The 20,744-nt window shown below is 33.6% G+C and overlaps 4 protein-coding genes across 9 annotated transcripts in view; 3 read left to right on the forward strand and 1 right to left on the reverse strand.

Moving 5' to 3' along the window:
• The first annotated feature begins 417 nt into the window (after positions 1-417).
• Positions 418-7,382, forward strand: Lds (transcription termination factor lodestar). 4 transcript variants are annotated; one of them, XM_077411247.1, is made up of 12 exons: positions 418-846; positions 2,457-2,641; positions 2,814-3,053; positions 3,171-3,337; positions 3,465-3,996; positions 4,115-4,252; positions 4,475-4,692; positions 4,823-5,324; positions 5,417-5,760; positions 5,833-6,003; positions 6,091-6,290; positions 6,370-7,382. In XM_077411247.1, the coding sequence occupies exons 1-12, from the start codon at positions 641-643 to the stop codon at positions 6,515-6,517; spliced, it is 3,051 nt and encodes a 1,016-aa protein (XP_077267373.1). In that variant the 5' UTR covers positions 418-640; the 3' UTR covers positions 6,518-7,382. The 4 variants fall into 4 exon arrangements, with proteins under 4 accessions (XP_077267373.1, XP_077267376.1, XP_077267374.1 ...); XM_077411250.1 differs by lacking the exon at positions 418-846 and adding an exon at positions 1,875-2,010 and having other exon boundaries at positions 6,370-7,381; XM_077411248.1 differs by lacking the exon at positions 418-846 and adding an exon at positions 1,898-2,120 and having other exon boundaries at positions 6,370-7,381.
• A 447-nt stretch (positions 7,383-7,829) lies between these two features.
• LOC143900193 (uncharacterized) lies at positions 7,830-11,612 on the reverse strand. 2 transcript variants are annotated; one of them, XM_077411253.1, is made up of 10 exons: positions 11,472-11,612; positions 10,289-10,464; positions 10,083-10,153; positions 9,864-9,991; positions 9,579-9,675; positions 9,378-9,430; positions 8,996-9,306; positions 8,654-8,904; positions 8,424-8,543; positions 7,830-8,310 (listed from the first exon to the last, which is right to left on the reverse strand). In XM_077411253.1, exons 2-10 carry the CDS (start codon positions 10,352-10,354, stop codon positions 7,920-7,922), a joined length of 1,488 nt encoding a protein of 495 aa, XP_077267379.1. In that variant the 5' UTR covers positions 10,355-10,464; positions 11,472-11,612; the 3' UTR covers positions 7,830-7,919. The 2 variants fall into 2 exon arrangements, with proteins under 2 accessions (XP_077267379.1, XP_077267377.1); XM_077411251.1 differs by having other exon boundaries at positions 11,445-11,590.
• On the forward strand, positions 11,574-15,109 carry Myd88 (myeloid differentiation primary response protein MyD88). Of its 2 annotated transcripts, none has more exons than XM_077411258.1 (7): positions 11,574-12,112; positions 12,206-12,402; positions 12,538-12,630; positions 12,762-12,889; positions 12,991-13,156; positions 13,239-13,398; positions 13,481-15,109. In XM_077411258.1, exons 1-7 carry the CDS (start codon positions 11,997-11,999, stop codon positions 13,905-13,907), a joined length of 1,287 nt encoding a protein of 428 aa, XP_077267384.1. In that variant the 5' UTR covers positions 11,574-11,996; the 3' UTR covers positions 13,908-15,109. The 2 variants fall into 2 exon arrangements, with proteins under 2 accessions (XP_077267384.1, XP_077267383.1); XM_077411257.1 differs by having other exon boundaries at positions 11,578-12,112; positions 13,478-15,109.
• A 1,124-nt stretch (positions 15,110-16,233) lies between these two features.
• The window catches only part of LOC143900198 (neuronal calcium sensor 2), a 145,878-nt gene continuing 141,367 nt past the window's right edge, over positions 16,234-20,744 (forward strand). Inside the window, exon 1 of the mRNA XM_077411263.1 lies at positions 16,234-16,707. Within this exon, the coding sequence (XP_077267389.1) occupies positions 16,636-16,707 (72 nt within the window). The 5' untranslated portion in view covers positions 16,234-16,635. The remainder of the gene's footprint in view (positions 16,708-20,744) is intronic.

Here is a 20,744-nt window from a genome sequence, read left to right on the forward strand (position 1 = left end):
CTTAGCCAGTTTCACAGTAAAATTTAAATCAAATGCATCATGTACTCGTACTCAGCATCCAACGCTAAGTTTTCTAAAAAAAATTTCATATAAAACACTTTTGTCAATTAAAATCCAATTCGTACAGTTTGGAATTCACGTCGATTGGCCGGCTGTGCTTTATTGCAGCCTATTATAAAATTCGTGAACTTGATTGGTGTATTTTTTTTTAGTTTTCGACCAAAATTAAAAGAACACGCCAATCAGATTCACAAATTTTTCATCAGCTGCAAATGATTGCAAAGCAGAGCGAACGCAGCTCTGGCGATACATCTCGGAGTATCTCGACTCGACGTTATCGATGCTTTTTGACGAATCCTGAATCTTGGAGTATTATTTTATTGTTGGCAACGCATTTAAAAGGGTGGTTGCCCGTTGCAGGCAGGTGCCCGTGCCCCGTGCCCGCGTGCGACGTGGACGTGCGAGTTTCATACTAGTTCGTGCGAGTCCATGCGAGTTGATGCCGTTGATGCGAGTTATACACGTGCAACGTTGAAACAAGAGGACGATCTAGCGTGGCTTGTTATCGCATTTGTTCACGTTTCCGTTTATACGGTTTATACCGTTCGTTCGTCGCGGATTGTATATACGAGAGTGAGACATGGAGCCAAAAAGGTTGTTCGCGCAATGGCGCGACTCATGCTTCGAGGACAATTCCATCATCATCTCCGACAGCGACGAGGCCGATAGAAGCGTTCTCGAACGCTCGAGGGATATCGTCAGGCGAATCATCGACGAGAGCTACGAGGTCGATGACGCCAACGTTTCGAAAAACGCCGAGAACATCGAGAACTCGACGCCGAGAAGGTTTACTTACCGGCGTTTTACCCGCCAGCTATTTCGACGAGGCTCAAATTCCGATGACGCGGTTACGCGAAAATGATCCGTATTGTCGGAAACAAGGAAACCGCGCCGCGCGATACAAAAAAAAAGTGCTGGCACAATAGATTAGTAAGAATGTATACGTGTAATTTGTTTTGAGGATTCAAATAAATGACGAGAAATTTTCCGGGTTAAGATTTGCGTAAAAGAATAAATGTCATGAATTTTTAAGGAGGTTCGATGGCTACAACAAAATGCAGAGAGTTTCGTGAAATTTTAATATGTTGTTCTGGAAGGCAAAATAGAATCATGTGAATTTTTTAGGAATTTTTCACCGTCCCGTTTTGAAAAAAATCTACTCCAAAAATTTAAAAAGTACAATTTTCTAATCAAACAATAAAAAAAAAAATCTAATCCAAAAATTGTACGGTGAAAAATTCCCCAAAAATTCACATAATTTTATTTTGCATTCCAGAACAACATATTAAAATTTCATGAAACTCTGCGTTTTGTCGTAGCCATCGAACCTCCTTAAACGTCGGTAACGGTTTCTGTCTCTTTTTTTGTTTTATTATCGTTGCTCTTGTTTATCCGCCAGTCTGTATATAAATATATCACGATGGGGTCGATGACAATTGAGAACGCGGGGGGGGGGAAACCTCGTACGACGAGGAAAGAAATTATTCTATGACTTTATAATACAAAGCAGATCGATCGCCTTATGGATTATAATCGCTTTAATCGCAAGATTGACGACAACGCTGGCAATAATGGGCGAGCAGGGCGAGTTTAGCAGAACGAACCGCTTGCAATCGAACGTGATCAACTCTTAACTTTTAGAACCAACGAATTAAGTAGCAGTTGTTCCGTTGAACGCGGGCAATATTTCGAGAATAATCGCGTCGAGTCTACCGGTGGTACCTACATTTTTCCGCGACGACGGGAAGAGGTGACGGACGGTAGACTCGACGCGATTATTCTCGAAATATTGCCAGCGTTGTTGTCGATCTTGCGATTAGAGCGATTAATCGATAAGGCGATTAATCTGCTTTGTATTATAAAGTCGTAGAATAATTTTCTCTTGTGAGAGACTGTCTTTTTTTTTTTCGCGTTCTCGATTGTCGTCGACCCCATATCGTAATATTTCGGGTGCGTTCCACTTAAAAACATCATTCGTTAACATTTGACAAATAAACAAGGACGAAATAATTCTAAGAGCATTGCGGGCGTCAAGTGAGAAACGCACCCTTCATAAGCTAGTATGTAAATAAGAGCGATAATAGCAAAAAAAAAAGAAAAAAAGAGAAAACGTTATCGACGTTTAGAAATTCGTTATATTTATCCTATTATTTGATCTTAACCTGGAATGAGTTATTTATTTGAATCCTCAACACTAATTACGCATAACATTCTTATTACTCATGTAATCTATTGTATTTGGCGAAACGGCTCTCATTTGCCTTTATGACTTTATTTATTATTAAAAATTTTACCCATTACGGGTATTGAACAACGTCGCACATTCCGGGTATTGACATAAGGGTTAAAATATAAACAATGATGAAGATAATATTTTTTTATAAATGTTTAAATAGGGATAAATTCAGTGATGCTGCTGATGATGATGATACAACACCAGTCATTCACCCAAGAAACTTAAATATTAGAAAAAAAAAAAACATAGTAGAATCTGATGATGACAGCGATGATTATGAACCCACCAATGATTATGAGGATGAAGAGTATCATACATTTAGTGACATCAATAATACGAATTCAGGTAATGATCGTCTTGCAAATAAAGACTGTACTATCATGTTACGTTATGTGATATTGTAATACTGTAATATTTCAAACATTTGCTGCTAAAATAATATTATAGAATTTTTACTTGATTATATTATTTTATATTGATATTTTATATAGAATTTTATTTTTGTTACTTTATATAGGTTCTTCTCCTTCGTATTCACCGATTAAAACCAAGGGTAAAAAAAGGAAAGACGTTACTCATGATAATACTAAGGAAGATATAAAAGAATTAAAACCCAATTCTTCTAGTGACTCTCTTATTAATATGAATGATATTAACCCTGATAATTTACATGAACAAAGTGATTTTGATTACAAAACAGCAGATGGAGAAGATAAAGCTCTTCAGGATGTAGCTGTGACTATCGCGCTTGATTCAGGTATTCAATTTATTTACATCAAATGTACAGATCTTAATCTTCGATAGATAAATATTTTTATACACACATATTTAATACACGTAATAATATCTATATGCTATATTTTTTATATTATAGATTCTGCTTCTGGACAATCCGGGCAAAACAGCGATTCCGAAATCGCAAAGTCTTTTGCAAGACATGAAATTACAAATGGTAGAAATGTGGATCCGTTAGTAGCACAGAAAAGAGCAATAACGGTTTGCAAATTAGAGCAGCTTAAAAATGAGTCAGCCCAAATGAAAGTAAATATGAGATATATTCAATTGCTGAGATATAATAATAAATAATGTAGACAATTTTGATAATTGATGAATATGTCACCATCGAACATGTATGTATAACTAAAACATATGTATAACATGTTTTTAGCGAGTTCTTGAAGGAAATATGGAAGCATTTCCTGATAAAGGGCAGAAAATACAAGAATGTATACGCCAGAAAGAAGAAGAAATCGGGATATTGACACGGGAATTGGAAAATACCCCTTTGGTGCCACTTCCTAGCGGTCAAGAAACCGAAGTAGCAGAAAATTCTCGTTTCATGAAGGAATCGTCACGGATGTTCCAAGATGAGTCATATTCAGATTCCACAGACCCTGATGATGATGATGATGATGAAAGTTATGATTCATATGGGGGTACAGACAATATACCAATGAATCCTAGGTCATCTCCCGAGTTAAGGGAACTGGGCAAAAAGGCACAAGCCACCAGAGATAAGGAGCTTGCTTTAACGGTTGAACGATTACAAGATTTGCACGGATCACTCGTAGCTCGTCCGTCAGAAAATGAGAAAGCAGAAGATCCAAGGGGATTGAAGGTAGAATTAATGCCACATCAAAAGCATGCTCTCGCATGGCTTTTGTGGAGGGAACAGCAAAAACCATCCGGTGGCGTTTTAGGTAAATATTTACAAAATAGCAACTTACAATACTAATTATATTAATATTAAATTAAATATTACTTTAATTAATTTTACATTATTGTTAATTGGAAACGTATTTCTACCTTGGATTGTAGCGGATGATATGGGCTTGGGCAAAACACTGACTATGATAGCTTTGACTATAAGCACTCTTGCTATGAAAGATCCTGATGACGATGATGATGAAAGTGATGATGATGATGGCGATTGGACTAACAAGAGCAAACCTTTACGTATGTAAAAGTTTTATAAAATTTTATAGTATCTAATAAAAAATAATATTCTTGCCTTTTTTTTATACTTATTTAAAATATTTGCTTTCTTTTTTTTTTCTTAACCTTAAATTATTGAAGTTATGATACTATATCTAGCATGAATCATAACAATTATATAAATGTATATAATATAATAAATGTATTGATATAATTATTAGATATATGATCAATGATCCACAGGTCATAAGGGTGGTACTCTGGTAGTATGTCCCGCGTCCTTATTGTCGCAATGGGAAAACGAAGTACGGAACAAATGCAAACGCGGTTTACTGTCTATTGAAGTGCATCATGGCACTAATCGTCAGAGCCTTCCTAAAAGATTGGCGAGAAACGATATGGTCATCACAACGTATAATATATTGTCTCGTGAATATAAAAGCAATTCTACGTTATTTAAGGTACACTAAAGCTTGCAAATATTATTTGACTAATGAGTAGACAAAAATAGAGGTTTTAATTTGATCTAAACATAAAATACAAATTTGTCTTGAGTTTTTAGTTTGATCGCAAATTAAATTTTCTTTGCAGATCAACTGGAAGAGAGTTATACTTGATGAAGCTCATGTAGTGAGAAATCACAAGAGTCAGGCATCCGAAGCGGTTTGTGGACTGATGGCGAACAAACGATGGGCTCTCACCGGCACACCTATACAAAATAAAGAGTTAGATTTATACTCTATTCTGAAGTTTCTCAGATGCTCACCGTTCGATGATCTACGCGTTTGGAAACGATGGGTAGACAATAAGAATGCCGCAGGTCATCAAAGATTGGCGACGGTCATGAAGACGTTGATGTTGCGGAGAACTAAACAAGAACTGATGGCCAAAGGCGATTTAGAAAATTTACCCGACAAGTCTATCGAGGAGGTGACGGTGGAACTCGACCATCAGGAACAATTGGTGTACGAGAAAATTTTAGTTTACTCCCGTACTTTGTTTGCACAATTTTTAGCTCAACGTGCGGAAAAAGAGCACATGTTCGATTTGTATGGTGGGAGGTATAATAAGCCCGCCTATCTTGCAAACCCAAGTAAGATTTGAAATAATATATGTATGATCACCGAAATGTTTAATTATTTTTATGCATAATTGTTTTTTTTTTTTTTTTTTTTTTTTTTCAAGACAAGGAAACTCAGTTCACGAAAGCACAGAACAAATTGCTGTCGATGCACGCCTCAGTATCAGTAAAGACACATGAGATTTTGGTACTCCTTCTACGATTACGTCAGATATGTTGCCATCCGGCATTAATCCATGCAATGTTGGATCAGGAAGACGTGAAGCAAAGCGGTATAATGGATACAGAAAACGTGGATGCCGATTTCTTATCCAGAGTAAATAACATGTCACTCAATGGAATCAATAATGCGAATGAGGAAGATGAAATCGGTGTTGATGAAAGAGTAGCCGGAAATCTACTTACTGCTGAGAACCCAGTGTTCGACGATGATCGCATTAGTTCCAAGGTAAGTGATAATTGTATAATCTGAAAGATTTCACCATTTTATGTGTGATTAATGCAATATATAATGATTCAGATGACGATACTGCTTGACAAGGTTAAAGAAATTTTACAAAAGGATAACGATAAACTCATCATTGTTTCACAATGGGCAAAGCTACTGGATATCATAGCATCACACTTGGTTGTGATAAAAGGTGCTACGTTCAGCAAGTTCACAGGAAGTGTCGCCATCAAAGATCGACAAGTACGGATTATGGATATCAATATTACATATGTTTTTGTTATATTTTATTTTGTTACAAAAAGAAATTATTACGTGTTTTTCTTTCAGGGTATATTGGAATCTTTTAACAAACGAAATTCCGGTCCAAGAATCCTGTTGCTCTCACTTACGGCTGGCGGAGTGGGATTAAACCTGGTAGGCGCAAATCACTTGTTATTATTTGACATTCATTGGAATCCGCAGTTAGAGACGCAGGCGCAAGATAGGATTTATCGTTTTGGTCAAACAAAGAATGTCTACATCTACAAGTTAGTACATCGTACTTGATTTCCACGCATGTACATTTCTTGCAAAGTTTATTTTAATATTTTTGCGTTTTTGTTTCAGATTTGTTTGTGTTAATACAATAGAAGAGCGTATTAAAGCGTTGCAAGAACGAAAACTTGAAATAGCGCGAAATGTACTGAGCGGCGATGGAAGCAACGCAGCTACAAAGCTTACGTTGCACGATCTCAAATCGTTATTCGGCTTCTGATTTATTTCATCGTATGTAAGAAATAGAATTAAAACAATAGGATACTAGAATTTGTTTCACTTAATTATAATTATGTATAATCCGTTTTATTTTTAGTATATAAAGCGTTCTCTATTTTAAGTACTTTTTTACAATAGTTTTCATAGCAAAACGTATTTTACTAAAGAAACAAATGTATCACTCACGGTCTTACATAGACCGTGGTATCACTATTCTTTTTATTAATTTTATTTATCCAGACAATTAATATGTGCTTTGACTGTTTTAATTGTTGATATATGTATATTGATATGTTTTATTTGCTGTTATTTCCTAAGTTCTGTCGCGTCAATGCATATTGACATGATATTTTTTGCGACTAATGCAAAATAGAATAAATTAAGCGACATTTATTTTAAAATCACATTGGATCATTAGAGGATTAATAGTTTTCCAAGCATAATATGAATGAGTATAAAATGTGTCTTTTCAAAAGTTTATTTAAGTAGCAAGTTTAATTAATAAATTAAGATACAATGAGATATCAATATAATTTCTCAGTTCATTACATTGTATAACAGTTAATATTTCATATTTCATTATTTGTATTAATTAATTTCGGCGGTACTTTTTTTGTCGATTATTATATGCTACACGCTGTGAAAAAAATATACGCTTCAACCATTTAAGTCTTATAAATAAATAAATAAATAAATAAATAAATAAAAAGTAAGAGGTTTTATTTTATGAAGGTATGTACATAAACGTTTCCACATAAAGCTAGGCTATTATTATTCAAAAACCTAGTATACATCGAATGATATGTCTATCGATATTTATACATCTCTGACAAAATCAAATCTGAATATCTGTATTATATAACTTAGAATTATGTCTAACAGTTTAACATCCTTGAATGTGTGTTTCGTATACATTTATAAATTATTTAAAAACATTAGGACACAAATAATAGATACGATATTATTAATCGATACGGATATCTCAGGCAGAGCCAAGTCTGTCGAGAGCAGACTGATTAGATATAAACTGCCGTTTTTAAACGTTTTTTATATAATCTTTAACAATATATTAAATTAAGTTAAAAGATATGTGCTGATGAGAGATGAAAGTAAACTCCTTAATATAATAAGAATAAGAAAAAGGGATAAGAAGGAGATAGAAGAGGAAAAAGGATATGGACACAAGAAAAATAAACTCTTTAATATGAGAGTAAGGATATGTGATAAGATATTACTATATGACGAATCTCATTTTAAAACAGATAATAAATGACAAGAGAAAACTGGTATTTTAAAGTTTTAACATCTAAATAAATGCATGAATGTGTTTATTTACTTATATATGTATAAACAAATATTAGAGAACCATGTATTTAATATATTACATGTAATATGTATTAAAATTATTTAAGAGGTAGTATAATATGAGTTATAGAAGTACAATACTTGAATGCTTCTTCCGGTTCATAAGCTTTATCATAACAAACGCCTAACATTTCTTTTTTTGACAACAAATTTATGACGCCTGAAGGTATCCCAGCTGTTGAAAACATGCTGAAATATGGTGCTAAAGAACACGAATGTCCATTAAATAGCACAATTACACAATTGCCAATCATTAAAGATAATGTCAGATAAGCAAACGATGTAACTTCATCTGGATGAAAAATAGAAACAACGTTTTTTGATCCATGAAACTTGGTTAGCTCTAATCTATCATCTTGATATTTTAATGTATTGTTAATGTTTGATAATTTTAACCATTTCAATACTGTATCTGCTAATAGAAATTTGCTGAAAAAGAAAACAAAAAAGGAAAATTTGTTAAAAGTGCTATTAAGCGATACACACAAATGTTCAAAATAAAAGACCATAAAAGTATATGGAAATTTCTAGTAAATTAATACCCATTGCATTCTAATGTAGATGCAAGATTCTCTAATATTTTTTTCCTAGAAACAATAGGCAAATGACTCCAACTTTTGGATGCTTCCGACGCTGAGCCTACGCATCTCAGAATATCGTTCCTATAATGAAGTATTTAAACACTAATTTATTAGTATTCGATTTTTATTAAGTTTCTTAAAAATTATTGCACAACTAAAAAGAAAGGTAGGAAAGATGGAAGTAATCGTACCTTGTTGCGTTTGCATAGATATTGTCATCGTGTATCCAATACGTATTCTTCACAGGCTTTTGCCATGCACCATAATAAAAAAGATCATAATGTGAACCTGTATATTCGTTTGCGTTTATTTCATCTTCATCTTTATCGTTCCACGCGCCATAATATTGACAAAAATCGAAAGTAGACTGCACCAATTTGTTGGAAGTAAACGTGATATCGGAGCAAAACTCGAAGTGTGCATTTATAAACGTAATATCTCTCTGTTGTCAAAACAGAAATTGTTTTAGGAAAGCTTTAGACAATTTGGCAATTGCATTACAGCATTTAAATTATATTACGTAATACACGTACGCGTAATATCGTTGCTAATTCTTTTGCAGCTGCAATGTCTTCTGACCATATAGACATCATATGCATTTCCGTCAGACTCGTAAAATATGTGGGAAATAAATTTAAATCTTCCTTTGTATGAAATATGGAAATAGACAAAACCGAGTCTGAATGTTTAAAATACTTTTCCATGACGCATGTAAATTTCTGTATTATTGATTCCTGGATGTAAATCTTATTTATCTTTAACAGGAAAGAAGGTGTAATCCTCAAATAGCTAATAACTGCATACAAATCTGAATCTTCTAACACAACCATATCATGAACGCAATCTGTATAAATTTTATAAAATTTGTTATAAAATTAAACATATGTTTTTATATTATGTTTTGAATGTGCTTACGTGAAAGTGCCTTTCTATATGCGATATCCGCAGATTCCAACCTTGAATTATTGCTAAATGATATGAAAATGTTTACAAAATTAGTAATAATATCAATTTTAATACAATTAAAAATATTAATTAATATATTTAATAAATAAATTAATAATATAACTTAATTTAATAACAATATGTATATATGTATTTTTATTGGATGATTACAGAAGAGCCGCTTGCAAAAATGATGAAATCTCACGTTCGTCACATACAATATACATCATATATATTATAATCATATCATTAGCAGTACACGATTCATCTAGAAAAAGATAAAAGAGGAATTTCTGTTAAATAATCTAATATGTATATTATTCTACGTACATTATTGTTATTTTTTATATAAATGATGTAGAAAATAAATAAGCAAACAAAAGGTATTGTTCGTATCATGGCCATATATTGCTACAGTTATATTACAAGAATATTATTTACACGTATCGAACTCACCTTTAAACATCAATCTCACGCCGACAGTGTGCAAAAAATCGAGAATAGTAGTAACTATATCTACATGATCACAAGCAGATTTGAAAACAGTTAAATTCTTTTCTATTATAGACGTTGTCTGCGAGAATCTATAAAATGTAACAAGAAAATAAAACAACAAATTAGAAACAGTTATATTTTTTGACATCACTTTCAACTTAAGATTAAGTAATCACTCACCTATCTGAAAAGTTATTAGTGTCTTTAAATTTCAATTCGCAGTGTAAAGTAGATATCTTTCTTAGTGCTTCCTGACAACACACGCAAAAAATACAAAGCATTTTAACAGGAATATAAATTTTAAGCTCCTTGTCTTAGATATTATATCTCACAATTCCTCAACATATTTATGTATATTAGTCGCGTATTCATATATATTCACACACCTGCTTGTTGATCTCATATTGTAAAGATTTATAACATCGCTTTATAGTTTTACTTCGTTCACACATTCCGAATCTGATTATTAATTAATTTTTTAGCAGTATTAAAAAAGTAATACGCGTATGCAGTAGCTATCTTCGCACAGAGACAATAAGAACAGATGACGATGAGCTTGTACCTACGAAAAAAGACACTTTGACATTTGGAGCAATATACTGGTAATATATGCTCTATAGATAATATTTCGTACTATAATGCTAATAACATTATGAAGATCAAAAGGATCACACGATCTAAACAGTACGTAACGAGTGTTTACATATTATAACGACGTTCGTTAGCTCAAATTTTAACGCTCGAAAATGTTTAAACGCTCTACATATATATATATATATATATATATATATATATATATATATATATATTATATATATATATTATATATATATATATATATATATATATATATATATATATTATAAGTATATATTATATATATATATATACTTAAGAGAAACAAACTTTAAATTAAAAGATCTTAAAATTATCACTGAAAATGAGACAGGAATGATTGAGCAATACAGTTTATAATATTTTATACCTGGAACATGCTAAGATATTCGTGTAAAGATATTGTGACTCACAACTGTGATAGTTTGTATGTGTATGTGCGTGTGTTAAATTGAATAATAAAGTAAATAAAACATATATATGTATGTACATATATTGATGTTGAATCTTTTCAGAAAAGTAAAATATAGTCATGACGCATAAAACGTTTGATGTGTCATGACTATTAAAAAATTGAGTTTATATATAAGTTTATATATAATAAGTAAATATATAACTATATTAATAAATATAATATATTAATATTTGGTTGTTTAACAGGTGAAAAAAATTAAATCAATCAGTGACAAGAAATTATATAGAAATTTTACTTCATGCGATTCCGCCGATTGAATTTAAACGCTAATTAAATTAATCAGAATTAGGGGAATCACAATAATGAATATAAATACTGTGGCACATCCTAATTCAAAGTATAATACCTGTAAGTTAAACATGTCGGGATTAGCTACGCGCGTAAAATAAGATTTGGAAAGCAGGATAAGAAAAAAAAAATACGTTTACGAATATCGTAACGTCGGAGCATACGTTTAAATTTAGCAGCAAATCTCCAACCTCGTCACACATGATCCACATTTGAATCGTCACTTCCGGGAGTTCCGGACTTCCGGGGAGGAGATCGCACGCAGCACGCAGAGTCTCTGGAAAATCATCGCTGCCTGCTTTTCCTGGGGACTGGGGACTGGGGATTCCCCATTAACCTCTGATAACCTCTAAAAAACACGATAGAGGTGTTTCGAGTGAACGAAAATCTTGAGAGAGGAAAGGGATCCGTGAACACATCGTTCGCTGTATGCTAATCGTGTATACTGTATACGAGTGATTGTCACTGATTGTCGGAAAGCCAATCGTGGCAATAATAAATTGCTATGACGAATGCACTTCGCGAGACACTGCATTGCGGACCAACGTTTCTGTTGTGATGGTTGATGGTTACAGCCGTGGCCCGTGTCGCCCGTGACAAGTGACAACAACGGTTTCGTCGAGATAGTACAAAGTACAAGGCACGTTGCACAGCTGTGTCTCGACACGATAATCACAATATCCGTTTAAATAAAGGGAGGAGAAAGGGAATTCAAGATGACGATCGATTTGTCAACTGTGCCGCTTATTGCAGCCACTGTTGCGAGCAGACAAGCCGTCGCAACTATGCTGAACCCCATGAAAGTTTTACCAAGCGACAACGGCTTGCCAAGGTATGCGTTAGCTCGCGACCTTTAATTGATACAAATATGCATCTTTGAAATTGTCGTATGTGGTACATAACTAATTTACAAACAAATTATAAGGGACTGGAGAGGCCTGGCGCATCTGTTGGAGCTCAGCACGGTTGTCGTGTCATTTCTGACGTCACATTCTGATCCGACTATGCACATGTTCACAATTTTGGAGAAAAACAAAAAGGATATCACAATGAAAAATTTTCAAGCAATTATGGAACAGATGGACAGATGGGATATTATTGACGACACCGAAGCTTTGTTCGGTACGTATCCGCTTATGAAGAAAAGGAATAACTTGTATTTGAAAAATTCATAGTTTGATAAAAAATATATAAAAGTAACGTAAATGTAAAAATCTTCCGTAATCACAATTATCAGCTGATGATTTATCGATACAGAAAGTGATGCCGAGAGGTATTTGGAGCATCGGCAAAGAGCGCAAGTGTCAGCAGATGCGATAGACGAACGTGATGAGGAAATACTTACATTCGGTTTGTCGTGAATGATTCATAGTCGATAACACTTTAATTTGGAGTACTTTGTGCTCCACAATACAAATTTATTTGTATCAGATGCATAATTGTTTGTGACAACGTGGCATTTGTTTATGTGTTTCCTATAGGTGATAGTCATAGATTAAAACAAGGTTTAGAAACACAATATTATGATGCATTCCTTCTGTACGCAGAAGAGGATAATGATTTTGCGAAGGAAATGATAGAGAAACTTGAGACACAGTTCAACTTGAAGGTATCGTAAATAAATGTAATTTCGCAAATAAATGTAATTTATGTAATGTACGATTCCTTTTTACAAAAGTCGGGTAAATTAAAATGCGTTATTGCTTTCAGCTGTGTTTGAAGGATCGAGATTTAGTCGCTGGACAATTCGAGCATGAAGCAGTAATGAAGTTAATATCCGACCGATGTAATAGATTGCTCATTATAGTATCGCCGAGCTTTCTGAAAAGCTCAGCAAACAAGTTTTTCTTGAACTATACCACAGCCTTAAGTATTGGTATGTTTTCATATTATATCTCTTTCGAAATGCAATGATATTCTAAGTGCTGTAGTCTAAAAAAAACCATATTTTTCTTTAGAAAAACGACAGAGAAAAATTATACCATGTATATACAAAAGCTGTGAATTGCCAGTTCAACTGAGATATATATATAATTTGGATTATAACCATAAAGGATTATATGATTTTTGGGGCAAATTACGTGATTCTATACAAGTTACAAATTCTATTGCCACAAGGTAACGTAACACTTGTTCAATTTGATATGTAATAAATTATTTTTTAAGAATGCAATTGATGTAGGTATTAATTCCGCAGCAGTTTAACTAAAATAGGAAATAGCAGTACAACGCAAGAAACTACAGAAGTAAAGAAAATTTTATTCGATAAGTACAGTGATATAGCGCACGTTACTGAAGAAGCAAATGAAGCATTGAAATATCCACGACAGAAGAGTGAAAATTGTAAAAGTGAAACTATCGCGAAAGAAAATAATATAAAAACCTTAAATGTCAATAGCAAAAAGAAGAAGACGTTATTTCGATGGGAAAAAATTACTTCAAATCGGAAGACGAAGCAAACAAAGCAAAATGATCAGTTAACTACAGAGACAATTGTACAAAATCTGCCATCGATAGATAATTTAGACAGTTTAGATTTGTCAGATACTCATACTCATACATACAAGAACAAAAAGAAAAATTTATTTAGCAAATTCACAAAGAAAAGAGTTGCTTTAAAGGTCTGATGACAATCTTTATTTGCACAAAGGGTTGTATAGGAAATTTTGTTTTATATATTTTTATGTCTACGGAAGGAGAAAGTATGTTTAAACGTTTACGAGATACAATAAATTTAGGAAGATACGTACAAAAATGAGTTTTACACGACAATCGCACATGTTACTCTAGAAGGTTGTAAAGTTAAGAATAGTTTATTAGTGACAAATGATATAAATGCATTATATGCTATCTTTCCGAGATTATCGACCTAAATATGATATTATAGTATTGGAGTTATCTGCGAAATTAGTCTTTTATATATATGTATATATATATATATACATATATATAAGAATTATAAGAATTTATATATATGTAATATAATGTTTTATATATATATATATATATATCTGTATAATTAATTAATGTTAATATATTATGATATACATTATGATATAATAATTTCCATTTAGTATAATATTATTGCATTTGAAGAACATATGATATATTTTTAAAATTGTTTTTTAATGAAGTATAATAATGTATGAAATGTAGCTTGATCAGAAAATTCGATTCAGTATCAAATATAAATTCAATATATTGTAATAGAAAAGAATTACATTATTGAGATATTATGGGAGCTTTCCAGCAAGCGACACAAGTCGACACAAGTATCGTTTTATCTTTGTTACTCATTGCCAAAAAAGAAAGAACGATACTTGTGTCGCTTACTGGAAAGCTCCCTAATATCAAGCACATCAATTATCTCGCTCTACAACCACGAAATCTTATTTATGTTTTGTAATAATTTCGTAATATTTTGCAATGATCGACACTTTCAAGATATTCGAATTTATAAAAGGTATCATAATTCATAAATAATTTATAAAATAATTACTTTCAAAAAATATTTTTGATATCGAATGTATAGAGTTTTTGAAGGAACATTTAGAAACAGCTACGCGTGATAAATTTGGATGTGTTATTCTGATTAAAGATTCATCTGAAATCTTTTCTGTACACTACCGCACAGCATACACCGCATATACAGTCACAGTGTGTATCATCCATTTTCCGTATACCAATGATTCACTAAAAATATATATTATAGTTTTAGACTAGGATAAATTACATGCATTTCAGTTATAATTTACTTTTTTTATTAATTAACTGTACAGTGATATATAAAAGATACATGATACTAATATAGAAATATTATTTACGCTGATATGACCTGTCAAGTTAATTATTCGTGGTCTGCTAAAAATTGTACGCACACTTATAAATATAATAGTAACTGAAAATTGGAAATAAAACAAATTTTCGATATTTCTGACAAAATATATAAATGTTCGATGATACACATAAATTAAACATATTAAACATATTATATAGTATACAATGTATAAATGTTAGATTAATGCAATTTTACGCGTAACTCTGAATTTTACTTTATCAATCGAACATAAAAAGATGATAACGTTTTGAAAAATAGAATTCAGCTTATCGTCCGATGGATTCTTGTACCATTACTATCCGTCGATTACATACTCAACAAAAAATTTGCGCGATAGCCCGCTATTGGTCATCAGCAATATATCGACTTCCGGCTTGCGAGTGACGTCACGAGATGTCGGCGCGGTCGCGCGAACTCCCGCGTGGCGTCGCTCCCGTACGCGCCTGATCGGTGGCGATCCGTGGAATGTGGAATGGGATACCAATATGGCAGCCGTCGTGTTAGCCGCACAAGTCAGTGTCGCGGAAATGTTTTGAACTCGTTGAGCAGGCGACCGCGACGATCGGCCGACGTGCGACGCATAGGTTAGTAGGGCGACGCGTAAACGCGCCGGTCGCCGAACGCGGCCGATCGACCGGCGACCGCGTCACGGAAAAGCTCCCCCCCCCGCGAGTCGCGGGCCGCCCTCGCGAGGACGATCGCGCGCGCGTTTTGTCCCTCCCCCCCTTCCCCCGCGCTGTCCGCTGTCCCGCGAGCGCGCGGTTCCGCCGTTCCGCGCGAGGAACCGTGTTCCCAACGTCACCGATGTCACCGCCGCGCCGCGCGTCGCGTGGACCGCGGCTCGTGGAGCAACGAAGCTCCGGCTCCGCGGCGACGAGTTTCCGTCCTTCGTAATAACGCGCGCGGACGCATTGTGTACGTTTGCGACGAATGTGCGCGTAGCGCGTATCTCCCTCTCTGTCAGTCGCGTCGATCGTCCCGCAATCGCTCGTCTCTTCTTTTCTCTTTTTCTCTTTCTGTTCGGAGCCTCCCCCCCCCCCTTTCACGTCGCGAGAGCATCGTTTTCGCGTCAGGTGTGCGATTGGAGTCGGGTGTACTTCTCCGTAGGTGCGTGCGTGTATGCATCTTTCTCTCTCTCTCTCTCTCTTTCCCTCCCTTTCTCTACATTTGTGTGCGTTGTTTGCATGCGTGTTGTGCGTGACTGGATTGGCGCGTGAATGTAAGTACGAATTTGTTTTGGAAATGTCGCTCACACGCCTGTGTCCTCGCTTTCCTTCCCCCTTCCCCCTTCCCCACCCCGGCTTTTTCCTACTGTGTCTCTCGCTCCTGTCAGGCTGTCGGCTGTCATGTGCCGGCGCGGTCGACCTGTCACCGCGTATATGCATGCGTATGCGTAAGTGCGTGGGTGCGTGTTTGGGCGTCAAGAATCCGTTCGCGCCGCTGGTGGGTCTTCCACGGTGCCGTCTTCCGCCTGCCTTCCGCCACGCGATGACGACGGTGTGCATCGCTGACATCAGATGTGCGGTCCACGCCGGGACCACGTCGCGGATACCCGCGAGCGTCATGACCCACGGACCTGGCAACGTTCGGTGAGTCTACGATCATCTTTTTTTTTGTCGGCTTACTTTCGGAGCACCGAGTAGCGTTCCCGCGACACAGACGGTCGCGAAACGCGCCTCGACATCGCCCCCTTGATCGCAGGAGATTTACCTCTTGTCTCTCAGGATTTATGACTTCGTTCAGTTCGTGTATTATTTTCCAGTATAATTAACGTAATGATGGCAGAGATACAATATACCGATAGCGAACTTTAGATTTATAAGTGTCGAACGTTATTATGTTGGATTTCAAAGGGTTAATTTCTTTGTAAAAATTTAACGTTTCGTTGGAATACGCTTATTGTCTTATATGTATATACTACTAAACTTTTCCAAGTATGTTTTATGTATCTCTTTAAAATAATTGTTAATCGACAACAGTTTGTCATACAAATAATGATGAAAATGTTTTGATTTTGGATTACTCCAAACTGGTAACGCGTAATATGTGCGTTTAGATCATAGAATTTAAATTTCGCCGGGGGGAGAAGAAAATATGCGTTCATTAGAACTCGATCTTATTAAAAATCACATGTGAATTATTCAACGGTATACGATACAGAATTGACTGTGTCTCTGCGACAGTCTGTAATACCTATACCTGTACAAAAATCTAGAATTCTTTTATTATTTACAGTACATTTGAGTACAGCATGATAAATAGATATTGATATTAATTATTACATAACATTTAATTTTTTTTTACGCGTATATAATAGTAATTGATGAGAAAAAGGAAGATGAAATTAAAATAAATAAAATTATAAAGCAGCTGCGTGCATGGGATATAAACTTATTATATTTGTTATATTGTCATGAAATTGCATACGAATATTTTATAATTGTTATATATATGTTTCCCTTTGATAATTATTTCTTTATGTATTATTTTTGTAACTTGAAAAATTGAATATAATAAGTTATAAATTTAATTAGTTAAAGTACATTGATCTCACAATCGAATTACGAATATTATCATATTCTTTATGTATACGGGATATTAAAGGAAAGGGTTCAGGATTTAGAGAGCAAGTAATTAAGGCATTTAGTAATCACCAAATTGAGTAAAAGTTATTTATTCAAGTTGATTATAGATAAAAGCGCATATTAATAAAAGTTTCTTGTTAGATATATTATATAGTTTTTTAAATTATCTCGCATATATAAAAGTATTAAAATAATTAAAAAGCGAATATTCTACGTAAGATATTTTACATTCGAATGAAATACATATATGTATATATAAAATGTGTTTATAAAGTAATTACTTTTCGATGATGTGTTACTCTGATATTTTCATGTTAACTCATTTTCATTAGTGAGAAGATTTATACAAAAAAAAACGCATAATTTTATGCAAAAATGTGAAGTTGATTGTTTTAAAACTGAAAATTGTTTAAATCGTTGATATGATTAATTTTGTAATCTATTTTATTAGATGGTTCTTACTCAGTTTGATGAGTACTATATACCTACTTCCGAAATTCTGCAGAATTCTATTCTTTAACATATCTTGCGTAAAGAAATCATGTCTTTTAGAATAAATGTTCTTCACATTATAGATTTGAAGACATTTGAAAATATTTCGGTATTTAATTACGCGTTGTTTATAGAAATTGTTAATTACATTTTGCGTAGCGGAAATACCACTCTAGTACTAGTTACCTCAGCGATAGTCACAATCGCTTCCGGTTACTCTTGACGTATTTACATGGAAACAGATATGATTTCATGACACGCGCTTGATTACGCGTATAATACTTCATCCCACCGCATTTTATCACAATCCTTGAACATGATATCTAGAATTTTTATTTCAAGTATGTTTGTGGTATAAAGTTACAATTATGCGACATTTTCAAAGCTCGTATCGTATATCGATGCGAGATTTATAACACATACATATTGCGAAGAAATTCTTAATCGCGGTTTTTAAAACATCAAACTATATATAAATACATATAAATTGCGTTTAAATTTCGAATCTGTTGGATGACACATTATTTATACATACAAAATAATAATTTATATAATTAATATAATCGGACATAAGAGAGAGAGAGAGAGAGAGAGAGAGAGAGAGAGAGAGAGAGAGAGAGAGAGAGAGAGAGAGAGAGAGAGAGAGCAAGTACTATTTTCAAAATTTTTTTGTTTGTGACAATTTGGAGTATATTTATAGAAGTTGTTGTTTTCTTAACTATAAATTACTCGAGAAATTGAGAATCAGTTATTCGTTTTTGAAAACATTGGAAGATTTGATTGTGGTACTTTAATTACCAAAATTGGATTTATAGCTTAAACTACCCGGCGTACTGTTGCCCGGGATTACCACGAAGTATCAAGGGGATGAAATCAGAGGGGATATAGGGTGTCCAGCTTTTACGGTAGCTTATATTTTCCGTAGGGATCTAGAGAGTAACTGTGCAAAATTTAGTCCAGATCGGTCAAAGGGTTTAGGAGTTAACAGAGAATATTACAAGCAGACATTTTATTAGTTTATATATATATATATATATATATATATACATATAGATTAATAACTTAATTATTATAGATAACATCAAGTTCTTTATTAGATTTTTGTTACACAACGAGAGATTTATGAAAATAATTTAAAAATATATTTTTCTGTTATTCACTATTGTAATTCTTTATATATAGAAAATATTCCAAAGAATAACCTTTCATGTCAAATATACTTTTTGACAAAATAAGTTTTTTTTAATACAAAATTACATCCATATTTATACATGCAATGAGAAAATAGAAAAAAGTCGTAAAACTTTTTAGTAAAAATTGTCTATTAGATATTTATTAGATACTTTGATCTTAAAATTTTGAGTATATATACATTATTTTTGCTTTAAATCGTAATTAATTCGGTATAATAAAATAGAGGTATTAGCACAAACTTAAACAAATCTGATTTTTACATTTAATTAAATGTCACAACAAAGTCTGTTTTACTATAGTAACCAGCACAAGAATCGGTCGAATGTAATTCTGGCACGTTATTTTCTCGCGTGTGTATTATACAGAGACTATATGCATACAGCTGCTCACTAAATCCGGTTTACTAATAAATCTTGCCAAGCGTAAACAGAATGACAGAGCTGACGACTAGACTACGAAAACGTAGAATTTTGTAAATAACTTTTGTATCTCGTGACCTGAGAAATTTCACAAGGCGCCTACTTAGGCGTTATCATGAATGAATTATTTATTTGCGGTCACGCGACAATAAATGTATCAATTCTTGATTAATCGAACTTACTTGTAGAAAATTTAACAACACCGAAACTGCGCAACAATGAGCTCACTTTTTTCACTTTATCTCTGTTTGCTCGTTGGCAAGACTGGTATAATTGCAATGGTTGCACATCGTGCAAAGATGCAGAAGTAAAATTAGAACACCAAACGTATACGTTTAGTATACCTATAATATATATAAGAAGTTACTTTATGAAGTTAAGTTTTTACGTGATGACATTCGTACGTGAATTAATTGTAACTATTTATTTTACAACATATAGTAGTGAGTAGGCATTCTGCATATACCAATTATTTTTTAGTTCATTGTTACGACTTTTTAATTAACATATAAATAATGAGATGTATCTCATTATTTTTAAAAGTTACCACAACATGCGTGTAATATTGCGAGAAACATTTTCACGCGCGATTGCAAATTACCAAATAAGAATCAAGTATTTTTTTAAACTCGATTTGTGAACGATAGGAATAACGTTATTCAAGTATACTTTATTTCGGGCATAAAACGTTAATTTTATATCGAAATGTCGTGCGTTTTATCAAAAAATAGAACGACTCGATTATTCGTCCAGGAAATTGTCGTATTGAAAGAAAACAACGTGGGCGAAATTTAATTTCCACGAGAGCTAGTGAAAAAAGAAAATGTAATCAAGTTTGAAATGTATATACTGAACGCGAAATTCAATGAATACTCAAGGAGCGAGCTCGAATTTCTAACAACTTTTTTATTGCATTCCTATAATTGTATTCTGTAT

Source organism: Temnothorax americanus, unplaced genomic scaffold (genome assembly GCF_048541705.1).
Source record: "Temnothorax americanus isolate GAGA-0224 unplaced genomic scaffold, ASM4854170v1 Scaffold3, whole genome shotgun sequence".
NCBI classification, from domain to species: Eukaryota; Metazoa; Arthropoda; class Insecta; order Hymenoptera; family Formicidae; genus Temnothorax; species Temnothorax americanus.

Coding starts and splice junctions, on each gene's coding strand:
- Lds (XM_077411247.1), top strand. CDS start 641: ATGGAGCCAAAAAGGTTGTTCGCGCAATGGCGCGACTCATGCTTCGAG. Junction 2,642..2,813: donor CATCAATAATACGAATTCAG/GTAATGATCGTC, acceptor TACTTTATATAG/GTTCTTCTCCTTCGTATTCA. Junction 5,761..5,832: donor ATGATCGCATTAGTTCCAAG/GTAAGTGATAAT, acceptor ATAATGATTCAG/ATGACGATACTGCTTGACAA.
- LOC143900193 (XM_077411253.1), bottom strand. CDS start 10,354: ATGTGTGAACGAAGTAAAACTATAAAGCGATGTTATAAATCTTTACAA. Junction 10,154..10,288: donor AATATGAGATCAACAAGCAG/GTGTGTGAATAT, acceptor GTGTGTTGTCAG/GAAGCACTAAGAAAGATATC. Junction 8,311..8,423: donor TCTACATTAGAATGCAATGG/GTATTAATTTAC, acceptor TTTCTTTTTCAG/CAAATTTCTATTAGCAGATA.
- Myd88 (XM_077411257.1), top strand. CDS start 11,997: ATGACGATCGATTTGTCAACTGTGCCGCTTATTGCAGCCACTGTTGCG. Junction 13,157..13,238: donor TACCACAGCCTTAAGTATTG/GTATGTTTTCAT, acceptor ATTTTTCTTTAG/AAAAACGACAGAGAAAAATT. Junction 13,399..13,477: donor ACAAATTCTATTGCCACAAG/GTAACGTAACAC, acceptor TTAATTCCGCAG/CAGTTTAACTAAAATAGGAA.